Source organism: Panthera uncia, assembly GCF_023721935.1.
Source record: "Panthera uncia isolate 11264 chromosome C1 unlocalized genomic scaffold, Puncia_PCG_1.0 HiC_scaffold_3, whole genome shotgun sequence".
In the NCBI taxonomy this organism is placed as follows: Eukaryota; Metazoa; Chordata; class Mammalia; order Carnivora; family Felidae; genus Panthera; species Panthera uncia.
The window spans coordinates 34,348,819-34,375,163 of record NW_026057584.1 but is presented as its reverse complement, the minus strand read 5'-3'; the positions used below and the strand labels follow the sequence as shown (position 1 = coordinate 34,375,163).

General features: G+C 40.1%; 2 protein-coding genes across 5 annotated transcripts in view; both read left to right on the top strand.

Moving 5' to 3' along the window:
* The window catches only part of CASP10 (caspase 10), a 47,823-nt gene extending 22,516 nt beyond the window's left edge, over positions 1 to 25,307 (top strand). For 3 of the 4 annotated variants that reach the window (XM_049615883.1, XM_049615882.1, XM_049615880.1), the window contains 5 exons: positions 5,501 to 5,636; positions 9,119 to 9,228; positions 18,448 to 18,556; positions 19,948 to 20,446; positions 23,585 to 25,307. In XM_049615883.1, coding sequence (XP_049471840.1) covers positions 5,501 to 5,636; positions 9,119 to 9,228; positions 18,448 to 18,556; positions 19,948 to 20,446; positions 23,585 to 23,738 — 1,008 coding nt within the window. In that variant the 3' untranslated portion in view covers positions 23,739 to 25,307. Of the gene's footprint in view, positions 1 to 5,500; positions 5,637 to 9,118; positions 9,255 to 10,856; positions 10,877 to 17,268; positions 17,346 to 18,447; positions 18,557 to 19,947; positions 20,447 to 23,584 lie in introns of all 4 variants that reach the window. The other variant, XM_049615884.1, reaches the window with a different exon arrangement.
* CASP8 (caspase 8) overlaps positions 23,746 to 26,345 on the top strand; it is a 76,023-nt gene continuing 73,423 nt past the window's right edge. The window contains exon 1 of the mRNA XM_049615887.1: positions 23,746 to 23,827. The gene's annotated coding sequence lies outside the window, so the exon portion shown is untranslated. The remainder of the gene's footprint in view (positions 23,828 to 26,345) is intronic.

Below are 26,345 nucleotides of genomic sequence, written 5' to 3'. Positions count from 1 at the left end.
TAAAAAAAATGTTTATTTATTTTTGAGAGAGAGAGAGAGAGATTGTGAATAGGAGAAGGTCAGAGAGAGAGAGAGGAAGACTGAGAATCCCAAGCAGGTTCCATGCTGTCAGCACAGAGCCTGAGTTGGGGATTGAACTCAACAAACTTTGAGATCATGGCCTGAGCCAAAATCAAAAGTCAGACGCTTTCCTGACAGACCCATCCATGTGCCCCTGTGAGCACTGCCTTAATCAGTGTTGGGAATATGCTGGAAAGGGTCTTCAAGAAGGGTTTATATTTGTAGGAGATGATACCATACAGTGCTTAGGAACATTGGCTTTGGTGTTGGATGGGCCTGGATTCTAGTCCTGGTTCTGTGACTAATGCCTCGATGTGGGGCAAGTGATTGAACCTTTCTGAGTCTCCATTTTCTCATGTGTCATATTGTAGACAATTACACTACTTCCTTCCAGGACTGTTGGGAGAATTGGATGAAATAATGTGGGTAAAACTTTAGGGGCCTGTATTTGGCACATAGTAATCAGGTAGTAAATTGTTAACTTCTATTGGCACCCACTGTGTTTTACCAAATAGAAATGTGTCGGGCACAGTAAGGAAATGAGGAGGTGGGTGGGTGGGGTAGGTCAAATGAGGACTATGTAAGGAATTCATTAAATATATTTCCTGGTGTTAGACCTGTAGACCCGAACAGGTTCATTTTGTTTAGGCTACAGTTTTTTAAGATCTTTTTTTTCCCTCTTTCATACCCCTCAGGGATTTTACCCTCTGTGTCTTTTGATTAGTCACTTATGGAGGCTTCCTCCTGTCTTCTAAAAGTTGGGTGTGGGTTCCTTGGAGTTGGTGACCAAGTCTTACTCATTGTTATAGCTCCGGAACCTTGTAGAATCTGTTACAAAATGGTGCTCTGAATGAAAGCATGAATGAATGGGATGATACAATCTTTCCCTTCTCTTTCTGAGAAAATGGCCTGGACCCTTGCTTTTATGTGATTTTATGATGAATGACTGGAGAGATTAGCAGGACGAACTAAGCCACCCTAATGGGGTTGTGCAAAGATACACTAATAACATTCTTATACTTGTTGCCCCTTGTCACAATCTACTAATTTTTTCCCTTATATACTCTCTGGAAGTTCTGATATCTTTCTTTCTTTTTTTTTTTTTTTTTTACACTTTTTTCTTTTATCTTTTTATTCTTAAAAAAAACCCCAAAACACAAGTGTAGAAAAATGAATAAAATACACATACAGACTAAAGAATTGTTATAAGGCTAATCCTCTTGAAACCACTACCCAGGTCAAGAATTTGAATTTTGCCAGCTGTTCTAGAAACCCCTCCACTTGTCCCATTCCAATCACAGCCCCTTACTTACCACCCGCTAGAAGAAACCACTGTTTTGGCTTTTATGGTAACAATGTTCTTATGTGTCTTTACAACTTTATCATTTACCTGTGCATCCCTAGATGTCAAGTTTAGTCTTGGCCAGTTTATTTCTTTTGAGTGTCTTTTAATCTGTAGGTTAAACCATCTTCCCCCCAATCCCTTTCTTTTTCTTAAAATGTGTCTGTTGAAGAACCCCAGGACACCTGGCCAGTAGAATTTCCCTCAGTCTGAGTTTTGCTGATTGCGTGTGCTTGGTACAGTTCAATGTGCTCCTCTTTCCCCTGTGTTTCCTGCAAATCGGCAGCTGGATTCAGAGTCTGAATGTCTCCACATTGATTTCCTGTAGTTTGAAAGTGCTCCAGATTATTCTGATAATATTTTCTCCTAGCTTGGAACATCCTCTTGTGATTTCTCTAGTGTCTGGGTTTATAAATAAAATGAACCCACTCTCTGTGGTTACACTTCTCTCTGCGTCATGGACAGAAGTCCATACTCCCCACAGCAGGATGAGGGATGAGGAGATGGGCAGGAATCCCTGATATGCTCCACACCAAGCCGTGATTTTCTACTAGGAAAAACTGGGGGATGTATTTCTTCCTGTACTTCCTCATGGGTCTTAGACCTTAGCTTGCAGCCATCTGTGGTTGGTTGCCAGAAGTATTCCAAACATTTTGCCCCCTGCTAAATTAGCTTTTAAGTCATTTAAGGCCCATGGTCAGGCAGCCAAATGATTTTATGCTTTTCTCATTCAGTACAGGAGTAAAGGGAGAAATCACTGTATTTCGCTGTGGCATAGAACTATGGAAATACCCGGTCAGATTCAGGAAAAGCACACTTCCTTCTTGGGTTCCAAATGATCTCAGCTTTATTTCGAAGGAGATCTATTTTGTCATGTGAGAATTGTGGGTGAGTTATATACCTGAGATAATCCAGGTTGATCTCAACTGGACTTTGAGATCAGGCTAGCCTTCTGAAGTATGTAAAGGACAGTCTCTAAGCAGCTAGATGAGTTTCTATATGGGGGCTTAATAAGACTCCATTATCTGCAGTTGCAATTGCAAAGACTTTTGTTACTGAAATAAATTATTTAGCAGCTGGGTGGGGAGGGCCTGAACTTCCCTCAGTCAAAAAGGAAATGTTCTAAATTCACACAGTCTCTCCAGAGTTAGAGAAATGACCTTTGTAGGGTGTTCTAGGGCTCCTTTTTGATAACTTTCTACAGGTTCATAGCAGAATAGCTGTCTTTACACATGCTGAAAGACTCAAACAACAGTCCGGAAATCTGTTCTCAGAGTAGCAATCAACTTAGGACGTTGGATGTAAAGGAAACCACACCCAAATCTACTAGCTTAGCAAAGGAGCACAACAAAAGAGGTTTCAGACACTTCCTGCTAGTATTAACCAGAGTGGTGTTCTTAAAGTACAGACTCCATTTAAATTGCGTGGTGTGTGTGTGTGTGTGTGTGTGTGTATAGAAGGTGTCATTTACCAAACATCCAATGAACTTTCCACGAAGTTATAATGAATTTCTATCATTGCTTCTGGAATCGTGTCTTAGTCCCTTTTCTTCACCCTTAGTAGGATGCTGTCAAAAATGGGGTTTCGGGGTGCCTGTGTGGCTCAGTCGGTTAAGCATCCAACTTCAGCTTGGGTCATGATCTCACAGTTCATGAGTTTAAGTCCACATTGGGCTCCAAACTGATGTTGCGGAGCCTGCATGGGATTCCCTCTCCCTCTCTCTCTGCCCCTTCTGTGCTCTCTCTCTCTTAAAAAGAGGTAAACTTAAAAAAAAAGAAAGTTTAAAAAAATGGGGTTTCTGTTTTGAGGTTCAGAGAGAGCTCATCTGCCTGTGACCTACCACAGACCCTTGTGTGGTAGATTCCCTCTGACCCCTTTGCCCAGCTGATCAGCTCTGGATGAATCTTCCTGCACATGCTCCTCTCTCCTGCTTTATTCCTGGGCCAAGCTATTGGTGTGCTAGGGCTGCACGTGGGGGCACACACACTTCTTTTATTTATTTATTTGTTTTTGAGAGAGAGGGTGCAAGTGAGCAAGGGGCAGAGAGGGAGAGAGAGATAATCCCAAGCAGGCTCCACACTGTCAGTGCAGAGCCTGGTATAGGGCTCGAACTCATGAACTGTGAGATTATGACCTGAGCTGAAATCAAGAGTCAGATGCTTAACTGACTGAGCCACCCAGGAGCCCTGTCTCTGGAATGTCTTAAAAAATTATAATCTCTCTTTGATCAGATGAGAACAGAAATCAAGTAATCAATTCTGTTCTTTTCCTTGGTTGTTGACATCTTGAGTGCCTTATTTGAAAACACACACACACATACACACACACTCAGTAACCCTTCCTCATCCTTCTGTTATTGCTCTTTCTCCCTCCCTGCCTCTACTGCCAAGCTTCTTTAAAGAATAGTTTGTATGCGCTCTTTCTCCACTAAGTCAACTCTGGGTCACATATCAATGCATTTCAATATGACTTCAACTTCATCACTCCAATGAAACTGCTCATACTGAAGCCAACATGAACCTCCTCATAACCAGATTTGTAGTTTCACATCACTTTTCCCATGTGGTTTTCTTTGCCTGGAATGTCCTTTTCCACGCTGGCAGTGAAGACATAGTCATCCTTCAAGAATCCCCTCCCAGTGGTGCCTGGGTGGCTCAGTCATTTAAGCATCTGACTTTGGGTCAGGTCCTGATCTCACAGTTTGTGAGTTTGAGCCCCGCATTGGGCTCTGAGCTGAGAGCTCAGTGCCTGGAGCCTGCTTCAGATTCTGTGTCTCCCCTTCTCTCTGCCCCTTCCCTGCTCATGCTCTATCTCTCTCTCTCAAAAATAAACATAAAAAAAAATAAATGAAAAAAAAGAGTTCTCTCCCATGTGCAGCTTTTGTGAAGCCTGCTATGTGGAATAGACGAATGATGAATAAATGAGTGATACCACCATTTTAAGTCATCTTTTTCACCCATTCCCAATTGATCTGCACAACTCACCAAATTCTATTTCAGAAATGTTTCTCAGGTCCAGTACCTCTTGCCAATATTTTCTCTCTAATCCACTTCCTTCTCCAACCTATTTCAAAACTTCTGCTAAAAATAAATGTATTCATGTTACTGTCCTCCTTAAAAACTACTTCTGCCACTCCTTGACGCGTGGGACACTTGGCCCAAACTCCTCATATACTGTATGTTCCTGCGTGGTCTGATACCAGCCCGCAGTTCTAGCCATGATCTAGCTCTCGCTCAGTGTTTGCACTCAAGCTTCCTTCTCAGTGTTCCTGAACACACTGTTCCTTTTTAACCGTTCAACTGTTCCATATATCTGGAGACTTCTCCCAGTTCCCACTCTGCTGATGCTTAATGTATGCAGTGGGATAGTGTCCAGAGGTTCCTTTCTAAGCAGCTATTCTTTTCTGTGGGCTCTAATGTAATTTTGTCCCTGTATATTTTTTCATAACCAGCTTAATACATTGAGAAGCCTTATTTACTGAAAAGAATATGATACCTTCCACCCCACATGTATTTCAATATTAAAATAATACTAGCTGATTTGTGTTTTTTTCCCAGCAGTATTTAAGAAATTTTTTTTTCTTTTCAAATACCAAATATTTGCCTCTTGTTTCTTTGGTGCTTCTGTTTTGCTGCTGCCCTAATCTAATTATATCATTTACAGCTGTAAGTGACAGGCAGTCTAGTTCAATGGTTAGTTAATAAGAGAGACTTTGACATCAGACTGCCAGGTACAGATACCAGCTCTGCCACTTATTGGCTCTGTGACCTTGGACAAGTGATTGAACCTCAGTTATTTCATCTTTAAAATGTGGATTATAATAGGATCTAGCCTCATTGGCTTGTTTTTGAGGTTAATGTACAGCAAGCACTGCCTGGTATGTAGTGAGTTACATATAGTTGGTATTTGGTATTAATATATGTTGTATATTTTACTTGGTAATCCACCTTCCCCCATACGATTGAACCCCTCAGGGGCAAACACTCTGCCTTATTCATCATTGCAAAATCTAGTGACTAGAGGCCATGCAGGTAATGTTTAAAGAATGAATGGATCCTCAGAGGGCAAGTAAATGTGACTCCATTGATTCTCTTGCAGACCTCTCTAAGTTTCCTGGCATATCTGGAGAAACAAGCTCTAATAGATGAAGATAATCTGATGTTACTGGAGGATCTCTGCAGAAAAGTTGTACCTAACCTTATGAGAAAGATAGAAAAATATAAGAGAGAGAAAGGTAACTAGCTTACTTACACTTGCTTCTTTGCACAAGACCATGGGAATTCTTAAACTAACTGGTCATTAATGATGTTTACTCATCACTCTGATGATATTGTCTTAGAAAAGCCAGAACTCTCTCCCCATCTGCTCATTTAAGACATATTTATTGAATGCGAACTCTGTACTAGGCAGAGTTTTAGAAGTTGGAGACACAGTAGTGTATACAGCAAAGCTTCTGCTGTCTTGGATCTTATATTCTAATGAAGAAAAGGTTTAGGTAAATGTCTTTTTCTCATTCATCCGTGGAGCGAGAGTAGAGAAAATAATTTTGAATGAAATAACAAAAAAGAAGGAGGCAGAATAGCATAAGGATGAAGAATGAGGTCTATGGAGTCAGATTGCCAGGACTCCACTTATTAATGATTCAGTGGTTCTTTTATTAGCCTTTCTGTGTTTCACTTTCCCCATCTGTAAACTGGGGATAATACTATCTACCTCATGAGTGTTTTGAGAACTGAATGAAGTAATTCCTGTAAAATGCATGTCTGGCATAGCGTAAAACATGTTGCTATGAATATGTTTGTCAGAAAGTCATGAAAACGTTCATATTCTCAGAAATTACTAACAGAGAAGAATTTTATTTCCTTGTTTTTTTCTTTAATCCTGTCTTGTAAAGGTTGTATTGCTGTCGTATTATATGGAGGTAATAGCACAGCGTGGAAGTCAAAGCTGGTTGGTAAATATTTGTGTTTTTCCAGGTCTGTTTCTCCAGTGTTAAACAAGAGCTGAAATAAAAATGCATGAGTAGCTTTAATGCCACACCCATATTTTAGTTCAGTGAGTTAATCTGGTGTGCAAATGTCTTTGGTTGAAAACGAAACTAGCTAAAAGGAAACTTCTAAGAATTCTGTAAATACACAATGAGTTGAGGGACAAAATATACTGTTGTTAAATTGATAAAATCTCAAACAATAATAAGGCAATGAATAAATGTATAATTTAAGTAAAAGTTATGAAAAATAAAAATGATTCTTCTAACCAAAGTTATCAAGTGAGAAATAAAAAGCAGAGAGTTGATATCAAAAATACATTTGGAATCATTACTGAATTCTGAATGCAGAGATTTTTTTTAAATTACATTGCCATTTTCCTGTAGCTAGTACCCCACACAAAATGAGCAGGGTAGGTGGTCAAATTATTTTGGATATTTGAACTCTGGAGAAGGCACTCTAGTGTTTATGTAGTAAATGCCTCAGTGAATCTTGAACCCTGAGCTTTATATCAGAAGAAGAATTCTAATTTTGACTTTTCTTTTCTACAACCTATCTGCTGTGTGATCTCTTTTGGGTGTCAAAATAAAAAAAAAAGTTTTCCTCTACTATTATCACACCAACACTTCTGGAACACTTCTGACCTAGATGGGTAGGATTTTTTTATACCAACCAATTCTCTAATTCTCTGTAGACTTGGTGTCCTATGATTTAATTCAATTCTGACACTAACCAGAGTTAGTACACACCTTAACTAAATTAGGCTAAAGGCTCAGTGCCCTAAGACTGCCCCCTATTTCTGATGCCAGTCACAAGTTAGCGAGTCCCCAGAATACTCACGGCTTGTATCCAACTTGGCTACAAACTGATGGTTCCCATGAGCCCCTCCTCAGGTTCAGTAATTGGCTAGAAAAGCTCACAGAACTCGGGAAAACAGTTTACTAGATTACTTATATATTATAAAAATATTTGACTCAGGAACAGCCAAGTGTAGGAGGAAACGGATAGGGCAAGGTATGGGGGAAGGGAGATAAAGCTTCCAGGCCCTCTCCAGGCAACTCACTCTCTCAGCATCTCCACGTATTTGCCAACCTGGAAGCTCTCCAAGCTCCTTCAGTTAGAGATTTTTATGGAGGCTTCATATGTAGGCATGGTTGATTGAATCATTGGCCGTTATGATTTATTCAACCTCTAGGCCTTCTCCCTTTCTCAGAGGTCTGAGTGTGGGGTTGAAAGTTCTAACCCTTTGACCACTGGCAAGTAGCCCCCCCTCTAGAGGCTGTCCAGGAGCCCCCAATCACCAGTCATCTTATTAGCATCTTATAGCAAAAGATGCTTAGCACTTCAGAGATTCCAAGGGTTTTAGGAGCTGCGTGCCAGGAAAAGGAGGGCAGAGACCAAATACATATTTATTATTATATCGTAAATATCAATTAATATTTCAGTGTTGACTTTCTGTAGCCCTAAGAGTTTGGGCTTAATTCTGCCATTTAGGATTAAGGACTAAAGGACTGAAAAAATAGTAGGTATGCAGATTTTAGACTTTTCTGTAAATGAATGTGATCCAAAGGCAAAGTCCACTTTTTAAAAATGTTTATTCATTTTTTGAGAGAGAGAGAGAGAGCGTGAGTGGGGGAGGGGCAGAGAGAGAGAGAGGGAGAAACAGAATCTGAAGCAGGCTTCATGCTCTGAGCTGTCAGCACAGAGCCCAATGCAGGGCTTGAATTCATGAACACGAGATCATGACCTGGCCAAAATCGGACATTGAACTGACTGAGCTACCCAGACGCCCACGTCAAAGTCCATTGTATCTGATTAGAACACAAGCTCTATTTAAGGACTGCCTGGATACTTTTCTAAGTTTTCTTGAGTCTTGGTGTTTGCTTTAGTATTTTAAATTTCTTATTAAAAGTAATGTATCATAATTATAATAAAATTAAATAAAAATTCAAATAATGACAATAGAGTTTATCTACTGCTGGCCAGTCCCCAGACCTAATCACTGGAGTATATTTTTGTAGCCTTTCTTCTATATGGAGACAGTTTGTGAGTGTGTGTGTGTGTGTGTGTGTGTAGATAGATAAATACATATATATTTAAATAAAATCATGCTAATCATATATAACTTTCTTTATTCCCACCTAATATAGCTGATATTTTCCTATGAACATAATACAGACATAGCTCATTCTTAGTAATGGTTCCATAGAAATAACTTTATATACATAACATGTTTATTATTAAAAAAAACCCATATTTATTTAATTACCACTTTTGAGTGTTTTTTCTTGATTTTTTTCTTTTCCTCCCTTCCTTTTTTTCTTCTTTATCTTTTTTACTATGGTCTTAGTTCTGCTTTTATTTTTTGAGGTAATGCCTTTGTTATCTCTTGGCCATTATCTGACACATTAAGTACCATACATTCTGAAATAGTATTTAGTACAGTATATGGTAATTTTAAGGAACTAGTAACATTATAAAAAGAATAAAAACACAAACATAATAAGAAATGAAATATAATAATACAAGGAATGAAAATACAATGATAAAGAAAAACAATTTATAAATTCACATTTTTTTTCCTAGGTATATATGTAGGCCTCTTTAAGTAAATGGCACTACAAATCTACAGGTCCCTATAAAATAATATCTTGTGATGATTGGTTACCTTGGATTACTACTAGTCAGAAGATGATTTTTGTTTTACTGTCTGTGATTCTATTTCCAGCCTCCCAGGTAGTGACACCTCCTGTTGACCAGGAAACTGAGTCATTGCATAAAGGAGAGGAAGAACTATTTTCTCGTTCAGATGTTAACCAATTCTTTGGAGCCTTACAGGTAGGTTCAATGATGTGTTGGCAAATGTTTAATGACCAGCTCTACTCTCCACCCTCAATTCCCTATTCCAAAAAGAAAGAACAAAAAAGAGAGAGAGGAGAGAGACCCTGATTTGTAGTGTTTGGGGTAAGTGTTCCCATTATGGCTGATTTCAGGTTATTGCAGAATTTCTGAAAATCTGACAAATGGCTCTCACTAGCTGGTTTGAGTTGACTCCAGTACACCACTGGATTGCTTTGAAATGGATTGTTTTATCTGTGCAATTTGATCAAGGCCAGCTTCCTGAATGTACAGCCTGTGCAGTCCCACATTGCCCATGCTTTTCTAATGCTCAGCTGTCACTGTTTTAAAATTCTTAATAATGAGAGCTCCTGGGTGGCTCAGTCATTTGAGCATCTGACTCTTGATTCCAGCTCAGGTCATGATCCCAGAGTCTTGAGATAGAAGCCCCATATCGGGCTCCTTCCTGAGCGTGGAGCCTGCTTGGGATTCTCTCTCTCTCTCTCTCTCTCTCTCTCTCTCTCTCTCTCTCTCCTTCTCTCTTTGCCCCTCACGTCTGCTCTCTCTTTCCATAAAATAAAAAAAAAATTTAAACAGTTCTTTATGTATGAACAAAGGGCCTCACATTTTATCTTGCATGGAGCCCTACAAATTATGTAGCCTGTCCTTTCCAGAGAACAAGAACTGGGTTCCTTTAGTGCCCAGCAATAGAAGGGTGGATAGAGGGAAAACATTGGGAAATTTGCAATCTGTTTCATTTTCTTTTTTTTTCCTTTTTTTCTCCTCCTCCTCCTCTTTCTCCTCCTCCCCTTCCTCCCTCCCCTCCTCCTCCTCCTCCTCCTCCTTCTTCTTCTTTTTCTTCTTCTTCTTCTTCTTCTTCTTCTTCTTCTTCTTCTTCGTGCTGAAACCTAGGAGCAGTGTGTTTCTTATAACATGATCATGATCCTTGGAAGACACATATGACATTCTTCCCTGGAATTAATGTTTCTTACCAGCTGACTTGGGCAGTTTTATTTTGCTAACATCTATCAGTATCAATGCAGTTATCTTGGCCTTGGAACTTTTTTTAATTGTGATAAAAGACAACATAAAATTTACTATCTTCATCATTTTTAAGTGTACAGTTCAGTTCTGTTAAGTACATTTATATTGTTGTATAACCAATCTCCAGAACTCTTTTTATCTTGCAAAACTCAAACTCAATATCTATTAAACAGTAACTCCCCATTCCTCCCTCCCACCAGCCCCTGGCAAACACCATTCTACTTTCTATCTTTGTGAATTTGACTACTCTAGGTACCTCATATAAGTGGATTCATATAGTATTTGTTTTTTGTGACTGGCTTATTTCACTTTATATAATGTCCTCAAGGTTCAACCATGTCAGAATTTTCTTCCTTTTGAAAGCTGAATAATATTTCATTGTGTGTATGTACCATATTTTGTTTATCCATTCATAAATGAATGCACATATGTTTGATGGACATATGGATTGCGTCCACCTTTTGGCTATTGTGAATTAATACTGCTATGAACATGGGTATACAAATATCTCTTTGAAATCATGGTTTCAGTTCCTGTATTTACCCAGAAGATCATGCTTTCAGTTCTGGGTATTTACCCAGAAGGGGAAATGCTGGATCATATGGTAATTCTGTATTTCATTTATTGAGGAACCTTCCTACTGTTTTCCATGACAGCTGTATCATTTTTCATTTCCACCAATAAAGCATAAGGGTTCCAATTTTTCCACAACCTTGCTAACACTTTTTATTTTCTCGTTTTTTGATAGTAGTCATCCTAATGGGTATGAGGTGGTATCTCATTGTAGTTTTGATTTTCATTTCCCTAATGATTACTGATGTTGAGCATCTTTACATGTGCTTGTTAGCGATTTGTGTTATCCTTCTTGGAGAAATGTCTATTCAAGTCCTTTTGCCCATTTTTTAATTGGATTGTTTGTGGAAGTTTTATTTTTTATTCTTAAAAATTCATTCATAGCTTCTTTACTACTTTCATGGTTTCATATTTTTACAGTTACAATTTTTTATTTTTAAATTTGGAAATAATTTCAATCTTATGGAAAAGTTGACAGAATGCGAGTAATACTAAGAACACTGTGTACTATTTTACCAGATTCACTTACCTGTTGTGACTTTTACACCATTTGTGTTAGCCTTTGCTTTCTTTCTCTGTCTTTATCTACCTACCTATCTATTTACCTATATATCATCTATCTATTTAAACACACATAATTTTTTTCCAAACTTTTTGAGAGTAGCTTGCACACATCATGACTCTTTACCCCTGAATATTTACTATGTATTTCCTAAGAATAAGGATATTCTTTTAAAACTATAGTACAGTTATTGATGCCAGTAAAGTTTACTTAATACAATACTTTCACCAAATTGAAGTTCCACATTTCAGTTTTTTCTGTTGATCAAATAATATCCTTTATAGTTTTTTCCCCCTCCAACACATAATTTATCTGGGATCATTATTGTATTTAGGTGTCATGTGTCTGTAGTCTCCCTTAATCTTGAACAACTTTTCTTTATGACATTGACATTTTTGAAGAATATTGTCACCCTCACTACCACCTTTTATTAAAAAAATAGAATTGTCCTCATTTTTGGTGTGCGTTGTATTGCCTGTGATTTGTTTCAAGCTTAAATATTCTGGCAGGAATATTACCTAAATGATGTACTCTTCTCAGGGCATCACACCTGGAAGCAGTGGTGTCCGTCTGCTCCCTATTTGTGATGGTAATTTTGATTGTTTGGTCAAGGTGTTGTCTGATTTCTTCACTATACAGTTAATTTTGTATAGTTACTATTTCTCCCCTGCAACTAGTAAGCAAGTGGTAGAGAGACATTTTGAGACTTTACAAATATCCCACTCTGCATCAAGAATTTCCCCTAGATTTAGTATCCATTAATGATCCTAGTGTGATTCAATTTTTATTATGTTGGTTGAAAAGCAATGATTTTCAAACTCCAGTATTTTCTCTACCTTTATAAGTCAGCACTCAGCATTCTGCTATATGCGAGAGCCCTCTTTTCTTCTCTAAAAGTTTTTTTGCCCGCTAAACTTAATCCTTCTCTGCACCTACTTTTTCAACTAATTTTGTGTGTGCTCAGATACTTCTGTGCATGTAGAAAATACACACACACACACACACACACACACACACACGACTTTGCTCTTTGCCTCTTAGAAATTCAGTAGTTTCTAAGGGGAGTAGCTCAGCCTTGGCATGTAGAGTGCTGCTATTTTGCTGACCTCCGAGGATTCTGGCTATGGCCAGATGAAGATGGGAGGAGTTGTCGTGGTGCTGAGAATATAGGAGGCTTTGGGAGGGAGCACCTCATATTACATGCCTTCTCCTAGACTTTCAGGGTCAGAAGGTGTCTTAAAAGTTACTTATGCAAGAAACCATCAGAATCCTAGAGGAGAACACAGGCAGCAACCTCTCTGGCCTTGGCTGTAGCAGCTTCTTACTAGACATGTCTCCAGAGGCAAGGAAAACAGAAGCAAAAGTGAACTCTTTGGCTTCGTCAAGATAAAATGCTTCTGTACAGTGAAGGAAACAATCAACAGAACTGAAAGGCAACCTATGGAATGGGAGAAGATATTTGCAAAAGACATATTGGATAAGTTCTATGAAGAACTTATAAAACTCAGTACCCCAAAAATAAATAATCCAGTTAAGAAATGAACAGAAGACGTTAACAGACATTTCTCCAAAGAAGACAAGCAAATGGCTAACAGACACAAGAAAAGATGCTAACATCACTGATCATCAGGGAAATACAAATCAAAACCATGATGAGATACCACTTCACACTTATCAGAATGGCTAAAATGAACAACTCAGGAAACAATAGTTGTTGGCAAAGATGCAAAGAAAGGGGAACCCTCTTACACTGTTGGTGGGAATGCGAACGGGTGCAGCAATTCTGGAAAACAGTATGGAGGTTCCTCAAAGTTAAAAATAGAATTATCTTACAACCCAGCAATTGCACTACTAGGTATTTATCTGGAGAACACAAAAATACTGATTCAAAGGGGTACCTGCACCCCAATATTTATAGCACCACTATCAGCAATAGCCAAACTATGGCAAGAACCCATATGTTCATCAACTGATGAATTTCTAAAGAAGATGTGATACACACATACCAAAAAGAATGAAATCTTGCCATTTGCAATGATGTGGATGGAGCTATAGTATATTATGCTAAGGGAAATAAGTCAGAGAAGGAAAAATACTCTATGATTTCACTTATGTTTGGAGTTTAAGAAATAAAAAAACAGATGAACATAGGGGAGGGGAAGGAAAAATAAGATAAAAACAGAGAGGGAGGCAAACCATAAGAGACTCTTAAATACAGAGAACAAACTGAGGACTACTGGAGGGGGTGGGTAGGGGGATGGGCTAAATGGGTGATGGGGATTAAGGAGAGCACTTGTTGTAATGAGCACTGGGGGTTAGATGTAGTGATGAATCACTAAATTCTACTCCTGAAACTAATACTACACTATATGCTAACAAACTTGAATTTAAATAAAATCTTGGAAGAAAAAATAAAAAAATAAAGTTTGAGTATTTGGGATGTTAAAAAAAAGTTATCTAGGCATTCCTGGCCCTGGATAAAATGAAAGTTGGTAAATCATATCATGTTTCATTAGCACCTTAGAGGTTTTCTTACATAAAAGAGCACTACCAACCATTGCATTTAATGAGAAGAAACTGTATTTCAAGTAACACCCCTAATTATTTAAATTGATTTACATTAAAAACCAAATCAATATATTTGAATGTGGAATATGATTTCTTAATGCTTTTCTGTTATCTTAATGCTTTCTGTTATTCTGCATTTTCTCTTCATGCTCTTCTGTTGAAGAGATGTAATATCAGCTTCTTTTTAAGGACTTATTGGACCCTTATTATTTGAAAACAGTGGAAAGAAGACTGAGCATGTCCAGGCAGTGGGTCAGTTATCTATTCGTTCATTCATTCCTTCCTTCCTTCCTTCATTCATTCCTCTCTGACACAGAGATTTGGGAGGGTGTCAACAGAAGATGCAGCATTTTCAGAGAAAGAGCCAGGCTGACCTTAAAGCTTATTTCTAGTCCCTGTTCTGGCTGATTTTATCAGCACAAGGAAGGAGACAAATTAAGGAAACCTGGGTCCTGGGGATGCTGGGCAGAGCCTGCTGCTGTATCTGTGTTGCCCATAATTCCAGAAAATTCACTCAACTGCTTTCAAAACCAGCTGGATAAACCCAGAAAACAGCCTGCTTGGTCCTTGGATGTCGCTGAGAGAAATTAGCATTTTGCAGGAAGGAAAATACGGCTTGCAAAAAGAAAGGCCGGAAGTGTTTTAGAGAGTGAAACTAAAGTTCTTTTTTTCATTTGTTCATCAAAGTTGGGAAATTCTGGTATTGTGCAGCCTGGGAGTGAGGCTGTGCGGCTTTGGTCTGGCTTGAAGATAAGTCCCTCTCTTGCAGCCGGAAGCTTGGTGGGCTCCAGCAGGGAGGCACCTCCAGGAACTTGGGGATGACTTGCCGGTCACCTCAAACAGGTCTGGTGCTGCGCCCCATGTGGCCAAGTGGCAGTGTTAACCCCTCCCCAGAACCCCTTTGAGACTTTCTGCTGCAGGCTGAGGGCAAGGGGTTTGGGAGTGGAGTGAATGTGGTAGAGCATGCACAAAAGGTGAGGACCCTAGGCTATGTTTCAGTCTTACATTTAATAATATAAAATGTTTCTGTAGGCCCAAAGTAAAAACTGTCAAGAGAGTATACTCAGAGGAGGCTCCGTTGCATTCTTGCCCCTCTTCCCTTTCCTCCGTAGATTACCTTTTTTTATTAGTTTATTTTCTATTTATCCTGTTGTTACTTTTGAAAAAAACCCAGCCATCTGTCCCCTTTATTATAAATGAGGTGCCCCATTAAAATACTGTTTTTCGCTTGACTTCCTTCATGTAACAGGATCTCCTGTACAGAAATTATCTTCTGCATCCTGCTCCACAGCTCTTTCGCCCACTTCCTAGTGGTGGACATTAGAGTTATTTCTAGTCTTTCGTTATTTCAAATAATGCTGCAATGAATAAATATCTTTGTGCATATGTCATATTGTATTTTTGCCACTGTGTCTTTGTGAGCCTCCTCCTCTGAAAGGAGAGAGAGATGATTCTCTTTTTTGTCACTTGCTGCTGAACTTGCTGGGGATTAAGTGTCTGTTCTTTGCATCAAGTCCAGCTTTTTGACCCTCATCCTAACTGTGTGGATTTCCTGCATTTCATTCATTTCCTGTTTCCTCAACAGAGGGTTTCTGGGCAAGATCAGCCCATGAGGAATTATGGTAGATGTTTCTAATACACTTTATATAACTTGGATCAGTATGGCAGGAATAGAAACATATGACAGTTACCAAGCAATTTGAGATGTTTTGAGGGAGAAAGGTAACAAATTAGTGGAGAATTCATTTCTTATCTCATTTCAGGCATGGATTCTACCAGGCTTTTCTGTGGGAGAATGGAGAGAAATGGGTGGTTTGTACTCTGAAACCCTTGCACCACAGCATCTGGGGAATGCTGGCATCTGCTCTCCCTCTACCCTTCAGAATTAGATCACCCTCTGTAAGGAAGGAAGGAACACTTGGTAGGGCTGAAACCCACAGGCCAGCATGACAGAGCAGAATGTTGACTCTGGGAACATCTGGTGTAGTGTGGCTCCAGATACTGCTTGTATTTTTCAGAGTGAGAGATGACAGAGGGAGGGACTTGGCAATGTTGTATTTAGTGCCTTGGATCTTTGCCCCAAAATCATAACCTTAGGAAAATATTACAGAATCTGCTACAGAGCTAAACGGCTTATGAACACGCTTTTGGTGTAGTCTCCCTGTGATATGTAAAGTTTATCAGAAGCGATTCCTTTTTTTTTTTTTTTTTTTTTCTGGAAATTTAAACTTCAGAGTCCAAACACTTCACATTCCCAGGAATCTCTGCTTTCTGCCTAAGCAGGAAAGTGCGTGATACAATGTTGATTAGAGTTACCATTACTGAGCACTTGTTATGTGCCAGGCAGGCACTGTCCTAAGAGCTTTCTAGGGCTTATCTCATTGAATCCTCCAATCCAGAGGTAGGTACTGCTGTTATTCTCACTTAATGACAAGGAAGTGGAGACTCAATGAATGGATATAGTACTTCCTAAATGGACCCACTAGTGAAGCTGGGATCTGAAGCCAGGAGTCTGACTCCAGAGCTCACCCTCTGAAGACCTGGCTCTAACACAGTGTGGCTTCAGGCGCTCAGGCGATTGCTTCATTTCTTTGAAAAATAAGGGAGTTTCTTTCAGTTTTGCAATTCTGTGGTTTGGAAGTTTGAACATGGCTTTCTTGCAGTATTACCTTCTCCCAAGGTGAGGAGGAATTTATAGGTGCTGTGTACAGCTGAAATTTGGCCCCTTTTGGCTGTGTTCTATGGTCTGGGGATGCTGGATTCACTCAGCCTGAGCTGTGCACCCAGGAGTGACCCTTAACTATAGTTAATAACTAACTCAAGCCTTAGAGACAAGGGCAGAGCTTGCTGGATTCTACTGAAAACTTGCTGGATGTGGGAGAAGAAAAGTTTCAAGTTTCATTTTCCTGTATTGCTACGTGACAACGCATCACTGGCTTCATCTGTGGTGGATTCATATTTAGAGGAACCAAGAAATTTGCAGGAACACTTCAGAGGAATGCGATCTTTAGCCGATGCCAAAGACATGGCTAAATGAATTCTGGGCTGTGGTCTGATTTTTGCCCTACCCAGACTGGGTTCTCTGGGCTTTCTGTTTTTCCCCCTCCTCTTCCTGGTGTCCGTCCAGCCTGTCTATATCCAGTAACAGATAGATACTGTCTCAACCCAGCCAAGCTTTCTGCCAGAAATACTTTAGCTGATTCACGTGATCTTGACTCTTAACCCATCCTCTGTAAGGAAATCTAAATGTTTGGGGAAAGATATTTGAAGAATCTGAGAACTTCTCTTTCAAGGCGACAGAGAAACCCTGGTCTCCATAGAGATCTTGGGAGCATCTGTTGAGACTTTAACTTCTGAAACCAGCACAAAGGTCTTCTCCAGCTAGGGTCCATCCCTTAATGACTTTGAGGGCTCAGAGATGTTTGTTTCTGTCATTGTTCTTGTTTCTGTCTCTGTGATTATCCCACCTTTTTCTGAAACAATCAGAAGTGAGTTCACCTTTGCCTATGGAGGCAATGCTGTTGCCATTACAGCCACACACAGCCTTTGAATTATTTCCAGGTAGGGGAGTTTCTTTTCTATTGACTGAAGCCACTTCTTTTCTGCTTGGATCAAAGATATGCCATGTTTTTAGGAGATCACTTCAGCCACACACAGGTCCCACTGGAGCCAACTCAGCTCACTTGTAATTACATGCTGTTTACAATAACCTTCAGAAATAATGGCACGTATTTTAAAATTCTCACTGTGATCTCTACAAAAGAGACTTTTCTGTTTTCAGGGGAGTCAGATCACTCCAGAATCTTACCATCTGAAAAAGAAATAAACATTTGATATCTTTATTGTCTTGTTAGATCCTTACTTATGCTTCCTTCACTTTGCTAATCCAAAAGGGAAGATGTGGGGTGCCTGGGTGGCTCAGTCAATTGAGAGTCTGACTCTTGATTTTGGCTCAGGTCATGATCCCAGGGTCGTGACATCGAGCCCTGCGTTGGGTTCTGTGCTGAGCGTGAAGCCCACTTGAGATTCTCTCTCTTTCCTTCTCTCTCTCTCCCTCCCTCCTTCTGCCCCTCTACCTGGCTTATGAGATTCTCTGTCTTTCTCTCTCTTCCTCCCTCCCTCTGCCCCTCTACCTGGCTTGTGCTAGCTCTCTCTCTCTAAAAAAACACAGAAACAAAAAAGAAAACAGAAAGGAAGATGCTTTTGCATAAGCTCTTGATTTGCTGAAGTTAAATTACATATTCTGTTATTTAACACTGCTAATTGACATTCTGCAGTCAAACCAAATGAAGTCTGAATTTTAATCAATACCTGGCATTTCACCTTGGACTTAATTGAGTAATTCTAGACCAGGACCATAGCCTTGAGAACTCTCAGCCTTTGGTACTGATAAATGAAGTGATTGGTTAGAAACATTAAACCCTTAAAATGAGGATTCCCTAATAAGTCATTCTATTTCTTCTTCTTTCAAGGAAGCAGCTGTGTACAGAATGGATCGGAAGCACAGAGGCCACTGTGTTGTTGTTAATAACCACAGCTTTACCTCACTCTCAGATCGACCAGGGACTCATAGAGATGCTGGTAAGAAAGTCTGAATAGTCTATAAGATGCAAGTTGGGGATCTTAAAATCATTTTTTTTTTTTAGTTTTCATATTTTCTTTCTGTAATTTTTTATCTTCCATTTATTTTATTTTTTTTAGTGTTTATTTATTTTTGAGACAGATAGAGACAGAGCATGAACGGGGGAGGGGCAGAGAGAGAGGGAGACACAGAATCGGAAGCAGGCTCCAGGCTCTGAGCCATCAGCCCAGAGCCCGATGCAGGGCTCAAACTCACGGACCGCAAGACTGTGACCTGAGCTGAAGTCGGATGCTTAACCAACTGAGCCACCCAGGTGCCCCTATCTTCCATTTAAATGTAAGGATGATATGGGGCACCTGGATGACTCAGTTGGTTAAGCATCTGACTACAGCTCAGGTCATGATCTCAGGGTTTGTGGGTTGGAGTCCTGTATCTGGCTCTGTGCTGACAGCTCAGAGCCTGGAGCCTTCCTGGATTCTGTGTCTCCCTCTCTCGCTGCCACTCCCCCACTCATGCTCTGTCTCTCTATCCCTCTCTCTCTCTGTCTCAAAAATAAATAAACATTAAAAAAATTTAAATGTAAGGATAATATAAATGTTCTAAGCCTCTTGTATATCCCAGGTGTCTTAGCCTACCTGGGCTGCTGTAATGAAATACTATAAACTAGATGGCTTATAAATGACACACATTTATTTCTAACAGTTCTGGAGGCTGGGAAGTCCAAGATCAAGGCTCTGACATTTTGATGCCTGGTGAAAGCCCGCTTCCTAGGTGGCAGTCTTTGTGCTGTGTCCTCACATGGCAGAAGAGCTTTCTGGAGTCTCTTTTTTTTTCTGGGGTCTCTTTATGGGCTCTCCCCTCATGACCTAATCACCTCCCAAAGGCCCCATTTCCTCATACCCTCACCTCGGGGGTTAGGATTTCAACATATGAATTTTAGGGGGACACAAACATGAAGACCATAGCACTTGGGGTATTACCAATCTGCTGAAAGAGCAAAAGGAGTCCCTGACCATGTACAGCTCTGTGGGTTGGGGGAAAGTATGGTGCATCAGCAACAAAAAAACTGGGTTTGAGCTGTGGCTCCACCACAAACTAGTTTGTGACTGTGGGTGAGTCCTGGGCCTTGGCTTCCTCATCTGTGAAGTAGGATGAAACTGTGGCCTCTGCTGACTCTCAGGACCATTGTGATAGTGCTGTGGGTACTATAAGAAGGTAGGTAAATAATAAAATTTATTGTTATGAAAGTAAAATAAAAACCCAAGCTTCAGGCTACTTGCTGTGCAAGTTTTATAACTATTAACATTGTTCCACCCCTTAATTTTGTTTCATTTTACTCTATCTCATTTTATTATTTCCCCTTTCTTTCCTTTTTTTTTTTTTTTAACAGAGTGCTTGGAGCGTGTGTTTCAGTGGCTGGGGTTCAGCGTACATATATATAATAATGTGACCAAAGGACGTCTAGATGAGGTTCTGAAGGAATATAAGAGTCATCCAGGCCATGCTGATGGAGATTGCTTTGTGTTCTGTGTTCTGACCCATGGGAAATTTGGAGCTGTCTACTCCTCAGATGAGGCCCTTGTTCCCATTCGGGAGATCATGTCTCATTTCACAGCCCAGCAGTGCCCTGGCCTGGCTCATAAACCCAAACTCTTTTTTATCCAGGCCTGTCAGGGTGAAGAGATACAACCTTCCGTATCCATTGAAGCAGATGCTATAAATTCCGAGCATTCACCTCCTACCCCTTCCCTTCTGGCCAGTGTTCCCAGTGATGCAGATTTCCTTCTTGGCCTGGCCACTGTCCCTGGCTATGTATCCTTTCGGCATGTAGAGGAAGGCAGCTGGTATATTCAGTCTCTGTATAATAATCTGAAGAACTTGGTCCCAAGGTGAGATGTTTGAGTTGTACTATATACCTACTGGTTTGTCCATCCATCTATCTACCTACCTGTTCGTCTGTCTCTTCACATACCCATCTGTGCATCTGTCTGTCCATCCATCCATCAGTGTACTCATCCATCTGTCCCATCTATCTATCCATCCATTCATCCGTCATCCATCTACCCACTCATCCAAACATCTGTCCATCCATCCAAACATTTATCCATCCAATAAACCTATGTTGAGCACTAGCATATAACTGGAAAGGAAGATACAGAATTGAAAAAAAACAAAACAGTCCCTGCCTTCGAGTTGCTCACAGTCTAGAGAGATAGAAAGAATAGATGGGGGAAGAGCATTCCCTGTGGCAAATACACATTATACAGCATAGGTGTTATGGAAACACATAGAACTAGTACCTCACCCAGATTTGAAGGATCAGGGAAAGCTTCTAGAGATGACAAATAGATGTTAGGTAAATAATTGAGATGAAAGAAATGCTGGGCAGAAGGAAACAGTATAAATAAAGGTAAGAGGGCCTTTTATTTGTTCCTTCATTTATTTATCAGTCACTCATGTTTACTGAGTGCCTATGTATTGCCTTTGGCATTATATGTTTGATCTCCTGCCACTGCTCTGACAACTTTCCATCTGTATCTACCACGTGCTCCTTACCTGGTACCCTGGAAATGGGTCTTCATTGCAGTTCTGCCCTGTACCCCATTCTATGTTCTTTATAGCTCTGGGCAGCTTCAGCTATACCCTGGAGGCCGCTTGACCTCCATGAAAATGTCTCCAAAGTTGCCATCTCTGGTCCATTAATCTCTGAGTTTTTGGAGAGCAGAGTTATTTCATTCAACTTTATGTCCTTAGCACTTGACACAGTAGCTGATATATTGTTGAGCTTGATAAATATTTGCTGGACCAATGAGTGACTGAGTGAATCTCATTCTTAGGGTCGGTCCAATACATTTCTTGCAGCCTACCAGACATCCCACCTCCTTGTTGCCCTTGGAGCTCATATTCAGTATGCATAGTCCTCAATTCATCTTCCAGCCCTCTCTATCTGCCTTCTTCTCCTGAATTCACATTTTAAGGAATGGTCAAAGTGTTCTGGGAATTCGAAACTAGGAATTCAGGATTGGAACCTTGAGTCAACCTTAGCTTTTCCATCTTCTTCATTAATCCCTCCATCCCCACCATAGCCATCAAAAACCAATGTCCTATGACTTTGAGGACAAGGCAGATTTATCAAGGACTTACTGTGTGCGTACTGTCCTGGGTACCGAGCTAGGGGCTAAGGGTAAGTTATGAACAAGGGAGACAGAATGTCTTCTCCATGGAGCTTATAGACCAGTGGGTAAGTGAAGGTAAGAAGGTAAATATTTAAATTAATAAGATAATTTCAGGAAGTGATACCTGCTGTGAAGAAAGCAAACAAGATATTATAGAGAATGGGGCAGGGAGCTACCTGAGAAGGCTTCTTGGTAGAGGTGATATTTCAAGTGAGACTGAGTGGTGATGAGTCAACCACAGGACGATCCAGAGGCAGAGAGAACAGCTGGTGTGAGACAGGGTGTAAGAACTAAGAACCAGGCAGGGCCTGCTGTCCCTTGAACATAGCAATGATGATGAGGATAAGTAGTGGCAATATTAATAATAATACAAATGATGGTCAGTGGAATATTATAGCCAGTTTTCTATGTGCTTTACACAAATTTACTTCATTTACTTCTCATGGCAGTCCCTAAAATGGGTATTCTTATGGTCCTTATTTTAGAGCTGAGAAAACAGAGGCATATTTAGTGTGAAATAAGTGACTGTGCCTAAGACCACACGGGTCCACGAGTGATGGAACCATGCTTCAAACCTGAGTTCTATTTCCAGAGCCTTGCTTTTTTTTCCCCCCCAGTGGTATGAATTGCCCATCCTTGGAACATTTTGGTAAATGTTAAATATCCTGCAAGCCCAGGCTCACAAGCTACCTCCTGTATGGAATCCAGGAAGTGCTCTTTTTCGTCTGAACTTGCAGTGGAACTTTGTCCACTTTTCATATAGTATTGATCACATTCTGCCTTATAGTATGCATTTTGTGTATATACCATATTTGGTACATGCTTCATGTCTGCATTTGAAGTGCCTAGAAATTTGTGTCATGTTTATCTTTGTATCCTCCTCAAACCAAGAATAGAGAGGGCATTATTAATAGTAGGGTCCCTTGGGGCACCTGGGTGGCTCAATCGGTTAAGCGTCCAACTCTTGACTTCAGCTCAGGTCATGATCTCATGGTTTGTGGGTTTGGGCCCTGTGTCAGGGTTTCTGTGCTGAGAGGGCAGAGCCTGCTTGGGATTCTCTCTTTCTATTCCTAACTTGTGCACATGTGCACTCTCTCTCAAAATAAACTTAAAAAAAAAATAGTAGAGTCCTTCTCTATCTTTATCACCTACCTATCTATTCTATCTATATCTATCTATCTATCTATCTATCTATCTATCTATCTATCATCTGTCTGTGTGTCTGTCTATATCTATCCACCAGCTTGGAGGAGAAACATGGAAAAATAATTATGTGCAACCTTCCTTTGTGGACCAACGACCTTAAAATGTAAGTTGTGGAGCACCCGTCTGGCTCAGTCAGAAAAGTGTGACACTCTTAATCTCAGGGTCAGGTTCAAGCCCCATGTTGGGTGTAGATTGCTTAAAAGAAAAAAGAGGGCCACCTGGCTGGCTCAATCGGTTAAGCATCCGACTCTTGGTTTTGGCTCAGGTCATGATCTCATGGTTTGTGGGTATGAGCCCTACACCAGGCTCCACATTCTCAGCACAGGGTCTGCTTCGGATTCTGTCTCTCAATTTCTTTCCCACCACACCCTCCCCAAGATAAATAATAAACTAAAAAAAGTTAAAATGCAAGATGTGTCTATTATAGTGTTCTCAAACATTAAATGTAATATTGAAAACTTTTGTATAATTTAGCATTTCTTTTTTTAATTTCAAAATAAGAATTTCTTTATATTTGACAGGATTCCAGTTAGAATTTTGCCCTGTTAGACTAGGAAGAAGCCACATGTTTTAGGGTTTCTTTGTATGACCTGGTATGTGATTTCTGTCTCCTGATTGAAAATATTTTTTCTTATCTGCCTGCAGACATGAAGATATTTTATCCATCCTCACTGCTGTCAACAATGATGTGAGTCAACAAGCAAACAAAGAAGGAACAAAGAGACAGATGCCCCAACCTGCTTATACACTACGGAAAAAACTAGTATTCCCTGTGCCACAGGAAAAACTTTTATTGTAGTAGAGAGTTCTCAATGACTCTTTGACTTGAAAGGAACCTTTGGTCATCTCTTCCAATCTCCCACCCACCATAGGAATCATTGATAGATGGTGAGCCTGTCATTCCAATAATAGGAAATGCCCTATTTTCTGATTCAACAAATTGTTTAAAAAAAACCTTTTTTTTTTGACAAGTCTAATTGTTAGAACACTTTCTTTATTGAAGCCTTGGGTTGTAGTCTTGGCATTAGTTTTGTGCCCTGAGAAAAAGCAATTGGCCTTGGTTTGTGTATCTGTGAGGTAAAAGGTAGTACCAGATACATTTTAAGATTCCTTTGAGCTCTAAAGAACCACTATTCTTAACCTCAACTGAGCTTTGATTTCCTCTCTGTATGACCACCCCTTGTGAACATTCTGTGTCCCTTCTGCGTGGCCTTGTTTTGGACATTGGATAATGATGAGATCCCACATGGTTCATTGACCCTTTCTCTGCTCTCCACTTCCTAAGGCTTCTCATCTCCACATCTGCTGGGGTGAAATTTTTGTCTATATGATGCCCATTTCCAGCTTTAGTATAACGAAGGTGTTCCCACAGGAACTCTTTATCTTGGGTTGGGAACAGGTTTGGCTCTAGGAAGATGATAGTTCAGTATGAAGAGAGACAACTCAGCCACTCTGGGACCAGAGTGAGGTTACAGCCTGAGGTTAAATTCTGTGTCGATCAGAACTTTTCAGGTGCTGATGACAGAACACCCACATCACACCAACCAAAGCAAAGAAAGGAATTTATTGCCTCATTCATCTGAAAACACACAATTGGGTAGTGCTGGCTTCAGGTGAAGCTTGAATCAGGACTCAGTCTGCACTATAGCGTCTCTCTCTTGGCCAGAGCTTCTTTTGGTGGCTGCACTGTGCTGACTAAAGCCAACAGCCCCTGCCTTGTCTCCAGCATGCTCTGTTTCTCTGGCCCAAAGAATTGAGGAGAGAGACAGCCTTAGGGATGAAGCTATTCACAGAAGTTGTTGTTCTCTCCTTAGAGAGTTGTCTGGCTGTGCCTTGGTGAGGGGTGTGGTTCTGTATGGAAGCCTTGCTACTTTTTACATTAAGGTTTTGAATATCTTTATGTATGTAAACTTTTTTTTTCAATTTCAAGAGGAATTTTTCTTTTTTATTTTCTAAGGGAGGGAGATTGAAAGTCCTGTACCTAAGGCCTCTATTTATTGATGAAGAGGTTGAGGCCCAAGGAGGCAGAGTGATTTGCTACAGTCCCCCAGCCAGTTATTGTTTACAGGGTTTTATTTCCCACTTGAGTGAACTGGAATGTCATGGGACATAACAGGGCTTTTTAGGAACATTTCCTTGGATATGTAGACACCCATGAAAGATATCCAGGAATGAAGAAGAATAACTCTCAGTGATGCCTGATTTTGTAATTATTAATGTGTAAGTCCAATGATCTTCCAGAACCTTTGTATATACAAGTCAAAGCGAACAGCTGGTGATTACAGTCCTTCCCCAGTTGAATATACACAGCTTTTGGCCACTTCATAGTCCTTCTCTGCAAGTGAAAGATGGTGTGGTACAAAGCAAAGAGCAAAGAATCTGGAGATAGAAGCCTTTGGTTTCTGTTTTGCCTTGTGACTTTCTGGCTCTGAGACACTAAGTCAAGCTAGTTTTCGAGCCTTATCTATAAAGTAGAGAAAAATTACCTATTTAAGATAAGGATAGGTTAATATATAAATCCATTTAAATCTAGTTGTTGTGAGGTATATACAAGACCTTTACGTAGCAGATACCTCTGGCAGTCACCTAACGGAAATAGAGTTTGAGTTCTTTTGTGTCTAATTCCAGCTGAATTTTAGCCACAAATCAATACTAATACCCACCGATGTCCTCTTAGGGAAATGTTGGTTTTCCCCTGACTGATTCACAATGTCCCCGGCAGCAGCAGGCTAGCTCTTGGCTCTGAATCCAGCTGGACAAAACACTGCTAATGAACTCTCCTTCCTCAGCAACATTTGGGGTTTTATGTATAAGTCCTGGTCCTGTGGTCTATTTTGTATTTTTGTTTTGCTGGAACTTAGTGGTTGTGCAAGGTTAAGTTCTAGGATCAGGAAACTTTCCCATGAATTTTCTTTTCAGAGTTCTCCAGCAGGCACTTTAGGGGTCACTAGACATTTATGACTGTAAGTCACACGCCTATGCAGACAGTAGGAGTACAATCATCCTTCAGTCATTTCTCCTAAATGGAGCATCTACACACTTTTCCCTTGTCTGTGTGTGTGTGTGTGTGTGTGCGCCCACGTGTGTGATAATTTAGAGTGGAGCACAGCAAGTGATTTGGTCACAGCTGTTCAGCAGAGACTACCGCCATTGTCTGTGCAGACATTTATGAAAGAAATGTGCAGACCCAGTGAGGTTTCTGTATATTTTGCCTAGTTTTGCTCAACCTACAAGAGCTGTAGTTAGATTTTTTTCTTTGTTTTCTATTTTTTTCTCAAAAGTTGGGCTTATACCAAACAAAATGAAGGACGTGGAAAATTTTAATAGAATATTATACAAATGTTAGTTATTTAATAATGATACTCTTGGAGTTGATTATTATTAGAGATATTAGTCACCACAGCAT